Below are 19,403 nucleotides of genomic sequence, written 5' to 3'. Positions count from 1 at the left end.
ACATGAGCAAGTGCCTTACGGCATGTGGCTGTAATGCTTATGCCGTATAATTTGCCACCTTGGAAATGTATGAAAGAACCATTCATTTTCATGTCTCTGCTTATACCTGGACGCAAAGCACCTGGAAATGATATTGATGTTTACATGCAACCGTTGATAGAAGAATTATTAGACTTGTGGCAAAATGGGGTGGAGACATTTGATGCGGCGACAAATAAAATGTTTGTAATGCATGCAGCAGTATTGTGGACAATAAATGACTTTCCTGCATATTGAAACTTGTCCGGTTGGTCCACCAAAGGTAAGATGGCTTGCCCGAATTGTAACAAGGATACATTCTATTTGTACTTGAAGAACGGGCATAAGCAATGTTACATGAACCACAACCGATTTTTGCAGCCAAGATATCCTTTGAGAAAGCGTCTCAAGCAATTACCTGGTGGAATTAGTGGCAGCAAGTCTGAACCAAAGAAATTAAGTGGGGAAGATGTGAGGTTACAACTTCTGCATGTCGAAGAACAAACATTTGGAAAACATCCAAATAACAAAAAGAGAAAGCGTACTGAGGTTGAGTATAATTGGACAAAGAGGAGCATTTTTTTCCGTTTATCTTATTGGAGAAGCCTTAATCTGCGGCACAATCTCAATGTTATGCACATTGAAAAGAACATTTGTGAGAGTGTTATGGCAACATTGTTACACCTAGAAAAAACAAAGGATTCAGTGAAAGCTCGAATGGACTTGGAAGCATTGGGTATTAGACCAGAGTTACATCTGATTCCTAGGGGTAATAAGTTTGTTATACCCCTTTCTTGTTATACGTTGTCACCTGCCGAGAGAAAGAGCTTCTGCGAATGGTTGAAGACGGTAAAATTTCCTGATGGTTATGCATCAAACATTTCTCGATGTGTCAATGTTAAAGAATGCAAAATATCTGGAATGAAGAGTCATGATTGCCATATTCTTTTATTACTTTTGCCGACAGTTATTTTCGTCGCTAAAAGTCTTATCTGTTGTAGTGCCAGAGGAATTTCAATAAAATATAAAACTAACTGAACCATATAAAGATTAACTAATCGAACATTCTTATCTCCAAGTTTAGGGGGAGCTTGTAGTGCCTCATCCATTAAAGATCCAAAAAAAATTTAACCTTTAGAGGATTCCAAGCATAATCAGACTCGTTGAAGTGATGGTTACTAGTGATTATGATTTTTTTTTTATTAGGAGTGGTAGTTAAATCATGAGGAGAAGGTGCTGCTGATGAAGAGTAAGGACGAACATATAGATAATAACAAGATTACATCATCGATCATAACAACAATAACACAGCATTACATATTGTAATAACACACGACAACAAAGACAGACACGACGACAACACAAGACACACAACAACACAAGACAGAAAACAACTTCATTCTTTCATTCTTCATTCTTCACCCCCATCATCAGCATCAGGTTTGCCTTTGTGATACTGGTGGTCTTTTTTATGATTATCCAGTTCTTTTTGAGTTGAAAACTTATCGCCGCATATGTGTTTGGAACCATCAGGTAATTTTTTTGTTTTTGGGCACGCAAATGCATATTTTTTTTTATTTGCATGACTGGATTTCCGGTGTGCTTCCAAACCTCCAAATGTACGCCCGCCACCTGGACATAGATTGCAGCTAAATTTCGCAAATGCCCTACTAAAAATACCTAAAAATCTAGACATTTTTAAATACCTAAACTACTCTACTCTCGCTCTTTTATAGAGAAGGGATAGTGAGATTGTGTTGATAGAGTGAGCAAGATAAGAAAGTACACAAGATAGTCAATAATAATGCATGCCAGTACTGCATGATTTACCGTGAAAAACTGATTCATATGCCTAGGAATCAGTTTTAACAAATGTTTTTCACGGAAACTCCACTTGTCAGTTGTCAGTTGCCAATGTACTGATGGATTCCTATGCCTAATCGGTATAATATTGACTGATTTACACAGTTCGCACTATGTAAGAAAAGATTTACCGGATTCAGTTTTACGGAGCTGCAACTACCCATCGTAAATGTTCCTTCTATTTCTCCACTAATTTTACAATAATTTTACGATAATTTTACGGATAATTTTACGATAATTTTACGGATTATCGTAATTTTACGGTATATTGGTTTACTATGTAAGATTTTGCACGTGTGATACATGTTCCTTCTATTTCTCCAAGCAACGCCCTCACACTCCACTTGTCACTTTTAACAAATGTTTTTTATGTCATGGACAAGACAACCTCTTATTTGTGAGTAAAGCCAACATGCATTGTGATTCATAAAATTAATCTTAGATTTGTGAGTTAATCCAAAATCACTTCTGACCAAGGCTGAAAATATCGTTTGAAATATCGATATTTCAGTTTTTGAAGTACTCGATATGAAAATAAATTAAAATATTGGTTAGATATATTGACTTATTTACAAATTGATATATATTGTATTTATCAATATGTCAATATATATCATTTGACTTGGTTGGACTTTTTGACCGATTTTGTTGATTGTTGCCCAATATTTCTGATATATATCATCATTTATTGGTGATATTTTTTTATATATATAGATATTTTATTTTTTTTACCAAAAATTGAAATCACTGATATATCGATATATTTTGGTTTTGGGGGTCCGATATTTCGGTCAAAATGGAAAAAATGGGCTTTGCTTATGACAAAATGAGACAAGACTGACAACATTTGAATATGAGGTTTTCACTTTTGATAGCAACATCTAGCACGAGGACGTTTGGTGTATTTTAATTTAGATTACACCATGGTTCGGGATTTCAGAATTTTTGGAATTCCGACAAATCCAAAAATTGAAATTCATCAAATTTCGACCCCTATTGTATTTGGAATTTCAATTGATTTCGGAATTTTTAATATTTCGACACTATATTCGGAATTCCATTTTTTTGAAAAACCGAAATATTAGGCGGAATTCCGAAGTTTCGTTCGGAATCACGAACGCTGGATTACACACAAACATATTCTTGAATAGATTTTTATCTCGGAAAAAAAAACAAAAAATCAAAAATCAAAAATCAAAAATCAAAAATAAATATGGAATAGACAAATCTTGCCAATTAGACCCTATTGAATATACCAAATCGATTTTTCAGTTGCCAATGTACTGATGGATACCTTTCTTCTTCAACGTATGTAACACATAGAGTTGATGCATCAATAAAATTATGGGTCGTAAAATTATTAGACGCTGACTTCTCAAAAAATACACAAAACAAAAACGAAATAAAAGGTAAATATGCGTTAATTGTTGCTAGTGATTTTAAACATAATCTTGAAATTCCGCCGGATAATTCGATTTTTGAAAAAATGAAACGGAATCTAAATGTCAATATAGGGTCTATGTGCACTCCACCGAATATACCCATCACATGAAATCATAAGAGGTTTTTAGACTTTGGTACCACTTTTTAAACCGATATTAAAAAATAGTACCAAATTTAAAAAAAAATTAGAAAATAGTACCACTTTTTTTCTTGACAGCGAGTTGACCAAGGTCAATCTGGCAATATTTTCAATATGGTGACATTACCCCTCCTATGTATCTCATGTGTTTTATGTAATTAGGTTTTTGTACCACTTTTTAAGTTGTCCGACACCACGTGTTACAATCTTAGTGGCTGTAAAATGATTTAGAACATATACAACATAATGTATGAGTAAACTACTCGTATTCCGGACTTTGATTAGAATCAAGAGTAGTATTAATAGAATAAAAAATATCAATATTCTGAAGATGTGAATTAACTAAACCAGCAGCTTGAAGTAACTCTTCCATTTAAGCGATGAAGAAGAATTTGAAGGCCTAGGTTGTCATTTGGCGAGAAACCGAACACTGAATTTGTAGTGATTAGAGAGGGATTTTGAGTGAAACATGATGTTTGTGAAGCATGGCCCAAAATATCGTCGAGATATCCGTGAAACATGATGTTTGTGAAGCATGGCCCAAAATATCGTCGAGATATCCGATATCTCGCCGATATATCTCGGTAAATTGGTACACCGATGTCGATATTTCCGATATATATCCACCGAATATTGAACTCATTTTTTTTTCGAGATATATCGGAATTTTCGATATGAAACTTTATATCGCCGATATAATCGATATTTCTGATATAATCGATATATATCGGTTGACTTTTTTACCATTTTTAAATATAAATCCGATATTTTCAATATATTTCCGATATATTTCCGATATTTTAAATAGTTTGGACTGGTCACCAAAAAAACCGATATATTTGATATATCCGATATATCTCGGTTTTTTGGTACACCGATATATTAACCAATATCGATATTTTGGGCCTTGTTGTGAAGTACCCTCTGTTGCCATGAGATGTAATGGAGCAAAACACTATTACTACCCAAGAACAAAAAGAAAAAAAACCGCTTTGTATGTATGTTGTTAATAGAACAAACAACAACGCCTTAAACCGTAAGCCTAGAAGTAAAGCTTCATTCCCTTCTCCTCCCCAACCCCTCCCAAGAATTGACGAACAGAAACGACTGAACAAGAAATTCTCTGTTCCCTCTGTCGCTTACCGAAAGCACCCTCACTTATAGAACTTGACTTACTTCATCTTCAAAGATGGAATTGAACACAAGGAAGAGTGATTCAAATCTTTATAGATAAGGGCCTTCCAGACTAGTCGCGGTTTGAGTTCGGCTTTAAAGGAAACAAGCGTAGCCTTGAATAACTAAAAAGGAGTCAAATGCCCGGAAAGAGTACAGGACAAAGAACCAAGACTCGTGATCTACTGTTTGTTTCATTCAACCCCCCCCAATAACTAGCAAAAAGCACTCCCTCCCCCTCCTCTCTGAGCTTATCCTCTGAATCTCTCAACTAGCACTTATCTTTTCCCGTCACTCGATCAAAGGGGAGCACAAGCAAGTTCAGTGGTTGAAACCTCTGTAAAAACCCACTAACGACTATTTTTTGAACTATTAGATTGAAGTTTGATTTTCACACGTGTTTTTGTCTTTTCAAACAGTATTATGCCTACTCACGTGAAAACCACATTGAGGGTATTATAAACATTATGAAAATATGAACAGATTGAAACAATTTGACTTCGGTCAATTTGTTCAACTGACAGAAATGATACTATTTCCTAATTTTTTTGAAATTTCGTACTATTTCCTAATATCGATCTAAAAAATAGTACCAAAGTCTAAAAAACCCAAATCATAACAACTAGAAATCTTATTGATAGTGGGGACTGGGGAGTGGGGAGTAGGGACAAATACTAGGAATCAATGTAGTATGCATGAAATTGTAGGCAAATTTAGTGTGCATGAAATTTAAACCTCGTTCAGACATAGCTAGATTACTCTCAGAGTGTTTCTACATCAACACACACTTTGAACCGAATTTGTGAACACAATGACGTGGCAAACAGAGAGACCTTGATTTGCAGTACTTCTTTGAGAAATACACACGCACCCCCTGCCTGATGAGTGCCACGTCATTGTGTTCACAAGTTTCGGTTCATTTTGTGTGTTGCTAAAGAATTTTTGTTACTCTCATCATGAAGCAAATCAATGCAGTGGTCCATTTTAGTACTTTAAGCACGTGGGTTTAGGAAAATTGCTAGAAGAGAGAGAATGATTTATTATTATTTTATTTAATTTCGGAAAATTGGTGAAAATAAAGGGAATAAAAGACGGACCCTAAAAGACAGCTAGCTGAATGATGGTGATGTACTGGTTCAGAGGCCAACTCATACCATGAAGACTGGTTGTTATTTTCATGGTTTTTTGCAGATCATGAAATTAAAGTTTAAATATTTTTGACCTTGGCACCATCCACCAACTGACCAACACACTTTTATCTTATCTTGGCACCATCCACCAACTGACCAACACACTTTTATCTTCTTTTTTGGTAAACTGCATTTTATTTATTTAAACTTTCCGAGAAGTACAAACAGCAGATACAGTAAAGTAAATAGCCCAGTTGGGGACGAGAACTGTTGGGGATTACACCAATACCAATCGGTTCCCCCACTACACAGATAACTTGTATGAACACACTTCAACTCCAGATAAATCTCAAATATCACAAACTACCTATACTAACATGCCCAACTCGCTAAACAACTATCAACAACAAATAATAATGTAAAGCAGTAAAAGGCAAACCACAAGACAAAGATTTACCGTGGTTCGGCCAATGATGCCTACTTCCACAAGAGCCAGTTCTTAATAAAGTAGGAAGGAAGATTACAATCTCTCCTTACATCTCTCACCTTTACTAGATCGCTCTTATCTCTTTCTGAGGGTTGTCTCTGCGTAAAGGTTATCTCTCAATCTTGTTTTAGTCCGGATTCCAATCGGACTTGTTTTGGGTTAGGTTAGGTTTTCCAAAACCTTGATTTTGGTTTTTATCTCCAAAACCAAATTAGCGTAATCGTAATAGTCGCGCCGAAGACTGGACATCGGCTGGGCGCGTTTTTCACTTTGGCCGGGAATTAAGCTATGTTTGGAGCTCGGCGGATGCGACTTCGGATGTCGAGTTTTTTCACTCGGTTTCTCTCCTCATGTGAGGGATAACTCCAACAATCTCCCCATGGGGGCTACCTCCATACAATTGCCAAATCAGCGGGGAGTTGTCGCGCCATTCCGCGATAGACAACAAACATCAAACTTACCTTTCGGTAAGACTTTGGTCATCATATCCGATAATCGGTATGGATCTTCTCGATACACAAATGCTTGTCTTCGAACTTCTAATCCAATGATAACGACGTGTATGTGCTTGGATCTAGAATGAAAACTTCGGATTCTTGCTTTCAGTGGATATATCACGTAGAAACACAACTGTTTTACGCTTTAGCCCTAGTTTCGTCGAAGAACCTCTTCATCCATAGCAACTCTTTGCAACTTTTCGGTGGGCCGCAATAGGCTGTATTGTGAAGTGGAGAGGCAACACACTTTTGCAACTTAGATTCTGCTCCCCCCGCAAAAGTAACCCGGATAACCAGGAGGTGGACTTCAAAAAGTAGCGCTTCAAGTAAAGGCTTACTTCCACCAAAGCACAAACATGATTTGGAAGTGCCTTTGAGATATCTCAATATCCACTTAACACCTTCCCAATGTTCTTTACCCGGTTTGATAAATCGCTTACCACCCCAACGGCGAAAGCAATATCCGGTCTAGTACACACCATGGCATACATCAAACGCCCATTTCGCGGATGCATAAGGAATCTTTTTCCATCGACTCTGCTCATGCTCACCCTTAGGACACATCTCTTTGGTCATGCGGGCTGGCCACCAAGTGGACAACCGATGGGTTTCGCTTTTGATCCATGTTGAATCTCTTCAACACCTTTCAATGTAGCTTTTTGAGAAAGCCACAACTTTCCACTCCATCACGGTGATCCGCGATCCCAAGTATCTGCTTTGCTTGACCCAAATCCTTCATCTCAAAGGACTTACTCAAGTCTTTTCTTCAAACTTGGATATCTTGTTGATGTTTGGGCCAACTATCAACATATCATCCACATACAAGAATATTATGAAATCCCCATCCGAAATCTCGAACAAACGACAATGATGAAGCAGACTTCTTGTATCCTTGCTTCACCATAAAGGAATCAAACTTTATGTACCAATCGTCTCGGTGCTTATCAACCCATACAAGCTCTTTTATCGGCTTGCATACTAGGTGCTCCTTGCCTTTGACCTCAAACCCCTCGTTTGGTCCATGTAGACATCTTCTTCAAGGTCTCCAATCTTAACATCTAGTGCTCAACCTCTAGGTTCATACTTGCGGCCATACCCAATACCACCCGGATAGAAGTCATCTTCACTACTGAGGAGAGAAAATCTCATCAAAGTCAATCCCTTTTGAATCCCTTCACAACAAGGCGAGCTTTATGCCTTGGGTGAGGATTGTTCTCCTTATGCTTGACTTTGTATATCCACTTATTCTTGAGAACTTTTCTCCCGTGGGTTTCTCAACTAACTTCATAAGTGTGATTCTTATGCAAAGAATCCATCTCGTCATGCATGGCCTTCAACCACTTTTCTTTGTCACGTACGCTTCAAGTGCCTCTTGATAGTAAGGTTCTCCACCATCCGATAAGTAGCACGCATTATGTGGTGGATACTGGTTTTTAGTCTCTCTCTGTCGGACCTCCTTGCCCCGTCTGGCGGTGCCTCGGGGAGGATACATGCTTGCTCGGTGGTGGTGGTTCATGCATCTCATCCGCATCTTCTATACCAATAGGTTCTATCCCATCATGAGCAATAGGATTCTCATCATGAGCTTCAAACTCATGGTTTTTGATTCTCAATGCCTTAAGATAGGAACCGGTTCTCAATCAACAAGATCATTGGTGAAAGCACGTAGCTTCTCACCCTCCTCAAAGTCTGCTATGGTTTGGTCTTCCAGCCGGATTACCTTCTTGTTAATCGGATCATAGAGTTTGTAACCAAACTTTTCATCTCCATAAACCGGAAAAATGCACCGCTTGGCTTTGTCATCAAGCTTGGATCTCTCATCCCGGAATATGCACAAATGCCCCGCGACCCAAATACCCTCAAGTATCCATAATCAACATCTCTGCCTGACCATACGGATAATCACTATTGAGGCTTTTGGTGTGATGATTGATCACATTATGCGCATTGCTTTACCGGTAGCTTCTAGGTAGTTTAGAGTGAGATAGCATGCATCTTATCCTCTCTACAATGGTGCGGTTCATTCTCTCTCGCTATTCCATTACATTTGCGGTGTCTTGGGAACGGTCCGCTCATGACGAATCCCATGACTCGGCAATACTCTTCAAATGGCCCAATGTACTCACCCCCATTATCCGGCGAATACACTTCAACAACTTCCAGTCTCTCTTTCCACCATGTTGTGGAATTTTCAAACACGCCAAGTACTTCATCCTTGGTCTTCAGTCCGGACTATAGGCCCATATCTTTCGATCATCAATGAATGTCAAGAAGTCACGGCTCCCCGGTGGGACTTCACTCTCATAGGACCACATAAGTCTGTGTGCACTAGCTTCAGGGGCGATTGTCCTTTTCGTGAGATTCGGGAATCTTTGGAAAGACACCCCGTGTTGCTTTCTACCAAACAATGAGTACATGTATTTAAATGTGTACCTTTAATGTCCGGCATGGCCTTTTGCTTAGCAAGAACTTCCATCCCTTTTATGCCCATGTGACCACGCCTCTTGTGCCACCGGTTCGGATGAAGCTTCTTCTTCACAGAACGCTTTACACAAACTAGCACGTGTTTTGTAAAGAGAGCAAGTTTTCTTTCCTCCGGCCGCTACAATGGAACCTCTGCTCGGTTCCATACCCGTTACCAAACGAGTTTACAAAGCCATCGTCATCTAATTTCCGGCCCGAAATTAGGCTTAACCGTATGTCGGGGACATGTCTTACATCCTTGAGTGTCAAGGTGTAGCCGACATTGGTTTCTACATGAACATCTCAATGCCTATAATCTTGAGGCGCCCATTGTTACCCATTCTCACTTCACCATATTCACACCACCGTAGGTAGTGAAGAATCCCCAATCTTGATTGTGGCGTGATAGGATGCTCCCCGTATCTATCACCCACTCGTATCGACATGAGGTACTAAGGCAAAGACACACCACAATCGACACAATTCCCACTCAGGTCGTCGACTAGTGCGGTAGTATCTCTTTGTGTTTCCATTCTTTCGCACCATGTCTTCATGTAACGGTTATTCTTCTCATCCCACCGGTGTTCTCGACTCATATCGGAAGTGGCCTTTTGTGGCACAATAGTAACATTGCTCTTGCGCCTTAGGAGTTCTAGTTTCACCCCTAGATTTTTACATCATCACAAAAGAGCGAGATGGTTTTTACGCCCGATTTCTCGTGAAAGGGACCTCCGAAGTTAGAGGAGGCGCTCCTTGCACTCCTTCTAGTCTCCTCATTCAAAGGCGTGGTAGCCATCTCCATGGTAACAATTCCATCCTTGGTCGCTCCATGTAGAAACCGCTAATGTCTCCCAACTTTCGGGTAGAGAGCCTAATAGAAACAAAGCCTCAACTTCGCCTCCCAAATTGATCTTCATCAAATGCATCGATTGATGATATTTCGTACTTCATTAAGATGCTCGGACATTGAAGAACCTTCTTAGTGCTTCTTCGGTAATGCGCAAACTTCTTTAACGACTAGCACTTTGTTTCCACCCGAGCTTCCTCTCATAAAGGTCTTCGAGTTTCTTCCATAGATCGAAGGCTGTAGTCTCTTGGGCCACATGGTGAAAGACATTGTCGTCTATCCATTGTCGAATGTACCCAATAGCTTTTCTGTCAAGCTTTTTCCATTCGGCCAAATTTCATCGGTCTTTTACGGTTTTACTCCCTCATTCTCAATGGGAAGTGCCAAGTCCTGCGAAGATAGCAAGTCTTCCATCTTGGCTTTCCGGATGGTGTAGTTCTTCCTATTCGGACTCATCATACGAAAGTGTTCACGGAATGGTCCATCTCTACAAGTTATTTAACCTCAAATCTTTCTCTCGGGGAATTTAGGTCAAACACCTTCCCGACAAAGATTCGGATAACACCCCAGGCTATTGAACCAAGGCTCGATACCACTTTTGGGGATTACACCAATACCAATCGGTTCCCCACTACACGGATAACTTGTATGAACACACTTCAACTCCGGATAAATCTCAAATATCACAAACTACCTATACTAACATGCCCAACTCATTAAAACAACTATCAACAACAAATAATAATGTAAAAGCGATAAAAAGGCAAACCACAAGACAAAGATTTACCCGTGGTTCGCCAATGATGCCTACTTCCACAAGAGCAGTTCTTAATAAAGTAGGAAGGAAGATTACAATCTCCCTACGGTCTCTCACCTTACTAGATCACTCTTATCTCTTTTTCTGGGGTTGTCTCCGTAAAAGGTTATCTCTCAATCTTGTTTTAGATGCGGATTCCAACCTTCCGACTTGTTTTTTTGGTTACGTTAGGTTAGGTTTTCCAAAATCTTGATTTTGGTTTTATCTCCAAAACCAAATTAGCGAATGCTAGTAGCAAGGGCCCACGAAAATAGAACTGGCGGCCAAAAGAAGACTGACACCGAACTGGGCGGCTCACTTTTTGGCTGGTCGCCCTATTGCTTTGGCCCGACTTCGGATGTCGAGTTTGCCCGTTTTACGGCCCTCGGTTTCTCTCCTCATGTGAGGGATAACTCCAACAAGAACACCATATGGATGAATGTCCTAGGGACATATGCTGGACGCTGGAGAGCATCTGGTAGTTGATCGCGTACTATCAGTGGTTGCAGCCACCAGTTAACATCTTTTGCTTGATCAGATGCAATGTTTGCAAAACCATCTGCAACGAAATTTCCTTCTCGATAAATCCAGCAAAGATGATAATTGTTTTGCTGGCTTAACAAGGAGCGGATATCTTGAATCAACTGCTTGATTTCCCATGGGATTTCCTTTACAGGCTGTATAATGGAATGGTAGACATACTGAGAATCTGTCTCAAAAATGACATAAGGCAAACCCATTTTAGCAGCGATTTGAATGCTGAGATGCAGGGCAATGACTTCAGCCATAAGAGAAGTATTGGCGTTGAAAACCCAAGAAGAAAATCACCCAAGGCATTTCTTAGCACTCCTCCAGATCCTGCAGGTCCGGGATTACCCAAAGAAGAGCCATCTACATTAAACTTGACAAAAGGATCCAGTGGAAAAGACCAACAAATTTGGAGTAATCTTGTTGGTGTAGAATTAGGCATGACGCCGCTAGAATTCAGTCTTAGCAATTCAGCAGTAAACTGCCTGACATTGTGGATGAGCTTTATGGGATCCGGTGGCCTTGCATTAGTTTGGAACCTGTATTTGTTTCTCTCTAGCCATATGTACCACAGGTTAACCGAAAATATTATGAGTTGATATTCATAATCATCTGACTGTCGGAAGGCCAAGAAACATATCAGCCAACCATATGTTAAGATTTTCCTTTCGCGCCGAATTGATCGCCTGGATAATATTTAGACCAAACCAAGTAGATCGAGCAAATGGGCAATTAACGAAGAGATGTGTTTGAGACTCATCTTCATGTGCACATAGATAGCAGACATGATCAATCAGAAAATGTTTTGTCGCCATGGACCAAAATATCGCCGATATATATTGGTATTTTGGTACACCGATATCGATATTTCCGACATATATCCACCGAATATAGTATCTTTTTTTTCTCGATATATATCATAATTTCCGATATAAAAGTTTATATCGCCGATATAATCAATATCTCTGATATTTACGATATATATCGATTGACTTTTTGACTATTTTTTAATATAAATCCGATATTTCCAATATTTCCGATATTTTAAATAGTTTGGACTGGTCATAAAAAAAAATAGATATATCCGATATTTCTGATATATATCAGTTTTTGAGTATACCGATATATTAATCGATATCGATATTTTGAACCTTGGTTTACCTAACCAAAATTAATTCGTTCAGTGGGTTGTTGACCTTAACCAGTTCTAAAACAAAAACAAGAACACCTGCATTTTGGCCCATTATAGATTTCGAACTATTTTTAAAATCCAGACCCACAATACTAATTTATAATTTATTAGGTAACTCTTCAACTATTTTGTTAGACGATTTTGCCCCTCTTTTTATAGTAAATTTTATAGAAATTGGGCTCTAGACACTTTCTTTAGTGTGTTTTTTGTCTAGAGAAAAACCAATATTATCTTTTGATTCTACTCCAATTTTAGCAACACGTCACTTTTTGGGTGTATTAACTGTTTTTAAAATTTCTTATTTCTCTTTTTTACCTTTTTATTTGTAACTGCCAATTTCTTCTACAAATAAATAATACAAAAATTTAATGTGTGCAGACTGTACGTGTGTGTGTCAATCGAGGCCACTCATCAAGCAAGGGTGCGTGTGTATTGCTCCAAAATGTACTATAATCAAATAATACAATTGTCTTATAAAAAAAAACCATTTGTCCTTTCACAATTTCACAATTTGAATTACATCAAGCTTAAACATGCTATTCAAATTTATCAGAAATGCATTTTAAATTGTTAAAGTTGTATTGAAATTAGTTGTAATTAACATACATTTTTTCCGTTTTTGAAGTCGATGTTTTTCACATTGTTTTGGTCTCTCAAGAAATTCATCTCACTTGTAATTGGAATTTTGTAGATTTCGGATGAATTTTAGTTATTTTGATTAACCCACTACTTTTTTAGTAACTAATTTAGGACGTAGTTTTTTTTGTTGGTAGTTGACTTTTTTAGTTGGGACTAATAAAAGAGGTCAAAACTGTAAAAGTCAGTCTGAAATTTGAGACAGATGTCAAATTTCAGTGTTTATGGAGAAAAAACAAAAAAAAAGTTCGATATTTCCTCTAAACTTAAAATATTTGTGTCTGTGTACCTATACCCAATTTCCTGATTAAATTTTAATAATTATTTTTGATGAATATTGTAATATTTGTAGTATTGTAAGGATATATATGGAATATGCAATTGAGTTGATAATATATCAGGCCAACATCTTTTACGCGTAAATGACATAATGATCCACTAAAGAATAAAGATAAGTATGGCCTATGGGGTTATGGGCAAGTGGAAGCAACACTTAACGTATCTATTTCCAAGAAGAAACAAAAAGCATGCCTCTAAATTATTTCCACATAAGTCAAAACAGTTTAAAACATAATTCTAAGTTTCGAACTTGATTGGTTTCACATGGACTTAAACTGCTCTACTTTTTGCCAGAACTCCAAACTGTAATTTGCTTCGTATCTTTCTTACAGATCTTTGTATGTGCTTGTGTTTCTTTGAGTAACAGATTGTGTTTCTAGAAACACTTGAAAAAAAACACAAAGGTGTAGTTAATACATGTCCAACTAATTTCTTTATTGTGAACTCCATCTTATTATAACATTCTTCAAACCCATTACTTTCAAGGTCTCGCTACAACTAGCCTTGCATTATCTCTCTTGTTGTTGTTCTGGTATGCATGCTGCAATGAGTAGTATATCCAATATTATGTTCATTCACTTGTTCATTTTAAGCTTTATAAGCCCTTCTTATGCAGACCCAAGAGCTACACTTGCTGGTCGTGTGTGTACAAACAGAACTGCACAGGGTCCTAGCAGGAACATCTTCATTAATAACTTTTTATCTGCCATGGATGCAATTTCCCCTCTAATTGCTTCACAAAGATATGGTACAGTAATCAAAGGGACTGGAAACAATACAGTTTACATTTTAGGAGAATGTATGAAAGATCTTTCACAGACTGATTGTGAACAGTGCTTTGCTCAATGTAAGACTGATATTCTTAGGTGCCTTCCATTTCAATTAGCAGTTCGAGGTGGTAGAAATTATTTTGATGGATGTTTTTTGAGGTATGATGATTATGATTTTTTTAAAGAGAGTTTGAGTCCTAAAGACGAAGCTGTTTGCGGTGGAAGAGATTTTCGGGGAAACCAGACGATTTACGGGGCAATTGTTAGGGAGCTAGTCAGGAATTTGAGTATTGAAGGACCAAAGAATAGTGGGTTTTCTGTGGGATCTTTGAGTAGTGGGAATATTACAGTTTATGGATTGAGTCAATGTTGGGAAAGTATAGATAGAAATTCTTGTGAAAGGTGTTTGGAAAATGCGACCTTGCGGATTCAGTCTTGTTCGCAGAAGGAGGAAGGGAGGGTGCTAAATGCTGGATGTTATTTGCGGTTTTCTCCAGAGAGATTTTATAACCAGTCAGATACTAATGCAAGTGGAGGAGGTGGAGGTGAGTCAAGTTTGTTGAATTTACATATGTTTTCATATTTATTTCAAGATCTTTTGGGATGCATTTTACAGTGTATGCTACTTTTCATTTGGATTCCATGATGCTATAATACATAATATCAGTACTAGTTTGCATATGTGTTGATTGTTGTCTAAGGGGAAGTTATTGATAGCAGCCGTCTTTCATACGCTTTTGTTAGACATATATCCAATCTAGTAATAGAGATGCTCAAACTAAGGCTTGGTACCTAAAGAGCTTAAATTTCAAAAACTATGAACCTTCTAGAGGTTTGGATTTCAAGTATTTTATGAAAATGTGGAGTTTCAGTAGCACAAGTTTTCCGTGAGTGCATATATATAGCGTAATATACATACGATTGTATTGAACTACACAGCAGCTTACTTCATTTCTCTCCTGGGAATAAAAGCTTAATATGTGGCCTACTAAAAAAAATTTCTGTCGGGTCACTTATATCTAATACTCGCAGGAAAAAATGATATTGAACTTGGATTTCTATTAGAAGAAGAAAACAAATACAGGTTTCATCAATAGAAACGAACGGACTAACAAAAAGGTATAATTTACAGAAAATCTGTTTAAATTTGAAAGTCCATGAACTTATGGAGTTACATAAAAGGGAAACCTTGGAAACACATTATACAAATTTTAAAATAATTAAGGTCTTAAATGTTTGCACGAAGTAAGTTTGGCCTGGTTCATTATCAAGTCTATTTACACAGCACTATATGTCAATAAGTAAAAGAATTTGGTTAGCACATTTATGCGGCTAAGTTGGATATGTATATATACTGGCAGTAACAATTTTATCTCATCCAAGTAGAGATGTAGGTGTTCTTGTATGAGTTGACATTGATGAGTAGTAGATTGGAAAGCATGATAATGGAGTGAGCTCATCGGTGAGTTGCATTTTCTATACACATATCTACTGAACGCAAATTCTTTCTACGCATGTTGCTGGTGACTAGGAGGTCGTCGCTTAGCCATTATTTTGGCTGCAGTTTGTTCTGGTTTGGCGGCTCTTGTGATTCTCACAAGTGGAATTTTCTTTGGGAAAAGGAAACTTGCAAAGAGGGAAGGTAGAAAGCCTCTAAGAACTTCAAGAATTCTGTATTATGAAATCATATTTATTGACATTCTCATCTTCTTTCAGAGAGGAAGCAACTTGGTGCACTGGCAGCTACTTTGAGAAAGTCTGATCTCAACTTCAAATATGAAATTCTTGAAAAAGCTACAAAATACTTCAATGATTCCACCAAGCTTGGGCAAGGAGGGTCTGGTTCAGTTTACAAGGTAATTGTACTAAGATTCCTTAAATGCCTTCACAGATGAGAAGTATTTTGTTACTGGTAACTGAGTCTATGTCTACTTGTTGAACAGGGCACTTTGCCAGACGGGAAGATTGTTGCTGTTAAACGGTTGATCTTTTCTACTAGGCAATGGGTGGATCAGTTTTTTAATGAAGTTAATTTGATTAGCGGCATTCATCACAAAAATCTTGTAAAGCTGTTAGGCTGCAGCATTGCCGGTCCTGAGAGTCTTCTTGTCTATGAATATGTGCCAAACCAAAGCCTCCTGGACAACCTTTTCAGTTATATTCTCTTAATGTCAATCCATTCTTAATAATGCACTTTCCCTCCTCATTCTTCTGAATAATTATCTTTCTCTCTGCTACAGATAGAAATAACAGTCACAAACTTAACTGGAAGGAGAGGTTCAATGTCATCTTGGGGACAGCAGAGGGCTTGTTTTATCTTCACGAGGAATCAGATTTAAGAATTATACACAGAGACATCAAATTGAGCAATATACTACTTGATGAAAACTATACTGCAAAGATTGCTGATTTCGGGCTTGCTAGACTCTTCCCTGAAAATATTACTCACATCAGCACAGCCATTGCAGGAACACTGTAAGTTCACACCACCTCATTTTATATTATTTGGTTTTTCTTTTGTTTTTCTTTGTGATGAAACCTATATGGGAATGAACTAGAAGTAGTCTGCCACACTTTATTCAAACTTAAACATCACCTAGAGCTCATCTTTTAGAGAAGGCCCCATTGAAAGCAGTGAGATGGTTGGACATCATTCTCCTTACTGATGCCATAGACATAATGTGAAAGAAACGGGAGTGGATATAAAAAATAAAAAAAACCTCTCGGGTTTGATTTCAGGGATGTTATTGACCTCTTACTGATCATGTCGCCGTTCAATCAGGCACATTTCTTGATGGATAGAAGAAAAAAAAAATGGCATCAGAGTTGTTTAGGAAAAATGTGAATGTGGAAGTTTATTAGCAGTACGGCTGGGACCTTTTGGTGCAGGGAATATTCTCTGTGTGAAATGTCAAATAGTTGGGTTCATGTTTCATGTGTAGCTCGTATTTCAGAAAAGTATGCTTTGTTCTACACATTTTCTTGTTCTTTCTTTTTTCGTGTATAGTTTTTGGTATTCTCTCCGTAAATTATGTAGAGTCTATATTAAATTATGTACAGTGTGTTATACACAATTTGACATGAATGTAAGCAAGTCTATTATGTGTCCCATAATTTGCAGAGGTTACATGGCTCCGGAGTATGTTGTCCGTGGAAAATTGACAGAGAAAGCAGATGTTTATAGTTTTGGTGTACTTGTAGTAGAAGTTGTCTGTGGAAGGAGGAACAATTCTTTCAATCAGGACTCCTCTATTCTTCAGTTGGTAATACTGTGCTATTTTCACCTTTGTAGTGTGATATCTGGTCATTCTCTGTGACACCGACCTTTAAAGAGTGTCTCTAATACAATCTCGTGTGTTCAGGTTTGGAACTACTACACATCTGCTAGATTATGTGATGCAGTTGATCCGACTCTAGCAGGCAATTTTCAAGAGGAAGAGGCATCTAGGGTACTTCAAATTGGACTACTTTGCACCCAAGCCTCTCCAGAACTAAGGCCGTCTATGTCTACCGTAGTTAAACTACTCACCAGCGACCATGATATCCCTCAGTCCACACCACCACCGTTTCTGAGTTCTAGTAGTACAAGTAGCTCATCTTTGCCTCCTGAGATTTGGCAACCTGAATCCGATAGTAGGTCTTCTGGGAATAACCTTACACTGAGTCGGATTGAGCCCAGATGAATCTGTATTCTTTCTTACTACACCGGCCAGGCCTTCTAACCTTGAAATTCTTTGTTTGTTTCACCATTTAGACTTCCTTTTTTGTTGGGTTTGTCATTCTTGATAGAGCGAGTTTTTGTCTTCATGATTCAAGTTGTATGTATGCATAGGACTAACTGGATTTTTTGTACGAGACCGAGAAACCCCCCTACTGAACATGCTCATAATCTTCTTTTGGGTAGTCAATTACAACTTTATAGCTCAAAAGGTATTTTACGGCTTTCAGTCAAGAGGATTTGGGTGTAGCTTTCTGTAAACGGTATATATTTACATTTCACAAGTAAGTGGTTCATGTAAACTATAAAAGACACCAAGTGGTTCTGTAAATAAAACCATTAGCATTAGTCCCGTCTGTTGCAGGATTTTCGTTTTTGACAATATGAGATACCAATAGTTTCTAGTTCTAAATTTCTTCTTCAAGTAGAGTGTTGTACGTGTATAAGCTTTAGTTGATATCATTACTAATTAGTGCATTGACTTCACTGAAATCTTGGCTCTATATCGAGTATCGACGATTCCTGAACACCACCAACTACATCCCTTATTTCAATGGATTGTTTTGTCATGAATCATGTTGTTCCCTTCAATCCTAAATTCCTATCCATTATAGTATTTTCGGTCCAAATGACACCTCCTTAGTTAAAACCGAATATACATATAAAAATTCATTGACTTCGCCGGTCATGGCGTCTTCATGACTGATATTCTTGCTTAAATTACTATGAAGACCATATGATCTTCCAGCTTTTAAATATGCCATGTTTGCCAAGACTTAAAGAATTCCCCCTCTTAACCAGCTAAGGCATTTCCGCGAGTTTTGTAAGAAACCACTATGAACTTGACAAAGGTATGTTGGTGTCACAAGTCAATAACTTAATGAGTATATCAGGTCATCAATTGAATAGTTTTAAAGCTTAATATTTGTTGAGATTATAATCTTATACTTTATTGACATGATCTTCCTTAAAAGAAAGAAAGATTTACCCACAGAAGCATGGGCTTGAGAGGTCAGTTGACTTAGTCCATCATGTAATTCAAGGTACCGTTGTCAAATGATTTCCATACAGTTAATTCTAACTGTTAAGTTTGTCTTAGACGTCATAATTAGATGGATTAAGAGAATTTTATATGGCTCGCCGCTCGCACGGAAGTTGATATTCATGTCCCTTTAGTAATTACATACAAATAAATAGTATTTAAACTTTTTAAAACTAAGTATATGTTATGTGAAATTGTGAACTACAAGTCTACAATTGAGGAATCTTAGGTCTGAAGCATCAGGTGGCCGGACACATGCATGTCTGCTTAGAGCTAAGCAAGTGTGTTGATATTCAAAGTTCAAACCAGAAAAGCCAATAAA

At 37.8% G+C, this 19,403-nt stretch overlaps 1 protein-coding gene across 2 annotated transcripts; it reads left to right on the top strand.

The window, feature by feature from the left end:
- Nucleotides 1-13,770: 13,770 nt before the first annotated feature.
- LOC147523588 (cysteine-rich RLK (RECEPTOR-like protein kinase) 3) lies at nt 13,771-18,391 on the top strand. 2 transcript variants are annotated; one of them, XM_086599132.1, is made up of 8 exons: nt 13,772-14,083; nt 14,168-14,866; nt 15,853-15,963; nt 16,038-16,177; nt 16,265-16,475; nt 16,562-16,796; nt 17,443-17,584; nt 17,684-18,391. In XM_086599132.1, exons 2-8 carry the CDS (start codon nt 14,260-14,262, stop codon nt 18,002-18,004), a joined length of 1,767 nt encoding a protein of 588 aa, XP_086455258.1. In that variant the 5' UTR covers nt 13,772-14,083; nt 14,168-14,259; the 3' UTR covers nt 18,005-18,391. The 2 variants fall into 2 exon arrangements, with proteins under 2 accessions (XP_086455254.1, XP_086455258.1); XM_086599128.1 differs by having other exon boundaries at nt 13,771-14,866.
- Nucleotides 18,392-19,403: the final 1,012 nt, after the last annotated feature.

Source organism: Coptis chinensis, chromosome 1 (genome assembly GCF_015680905.1).
Source record: "Coptis chinensis isolate HL-2020 chromosome 1, ASM1568090v1, whole genome shotgun sequence".
NCBI classification, from domain to species: domain Eukaryota; kingdom Viridiplantae; phylum Streptophyta; class Magnoliopsida; order Ranunculales; family Ranunculaceae; genus Coptis; species Coptis chinensis.
The sequence above is the reverse complement of the archived record's forward strand: the minus strand, read 5'-3'. Positions and strand labels throughout refer to the sequence as shown.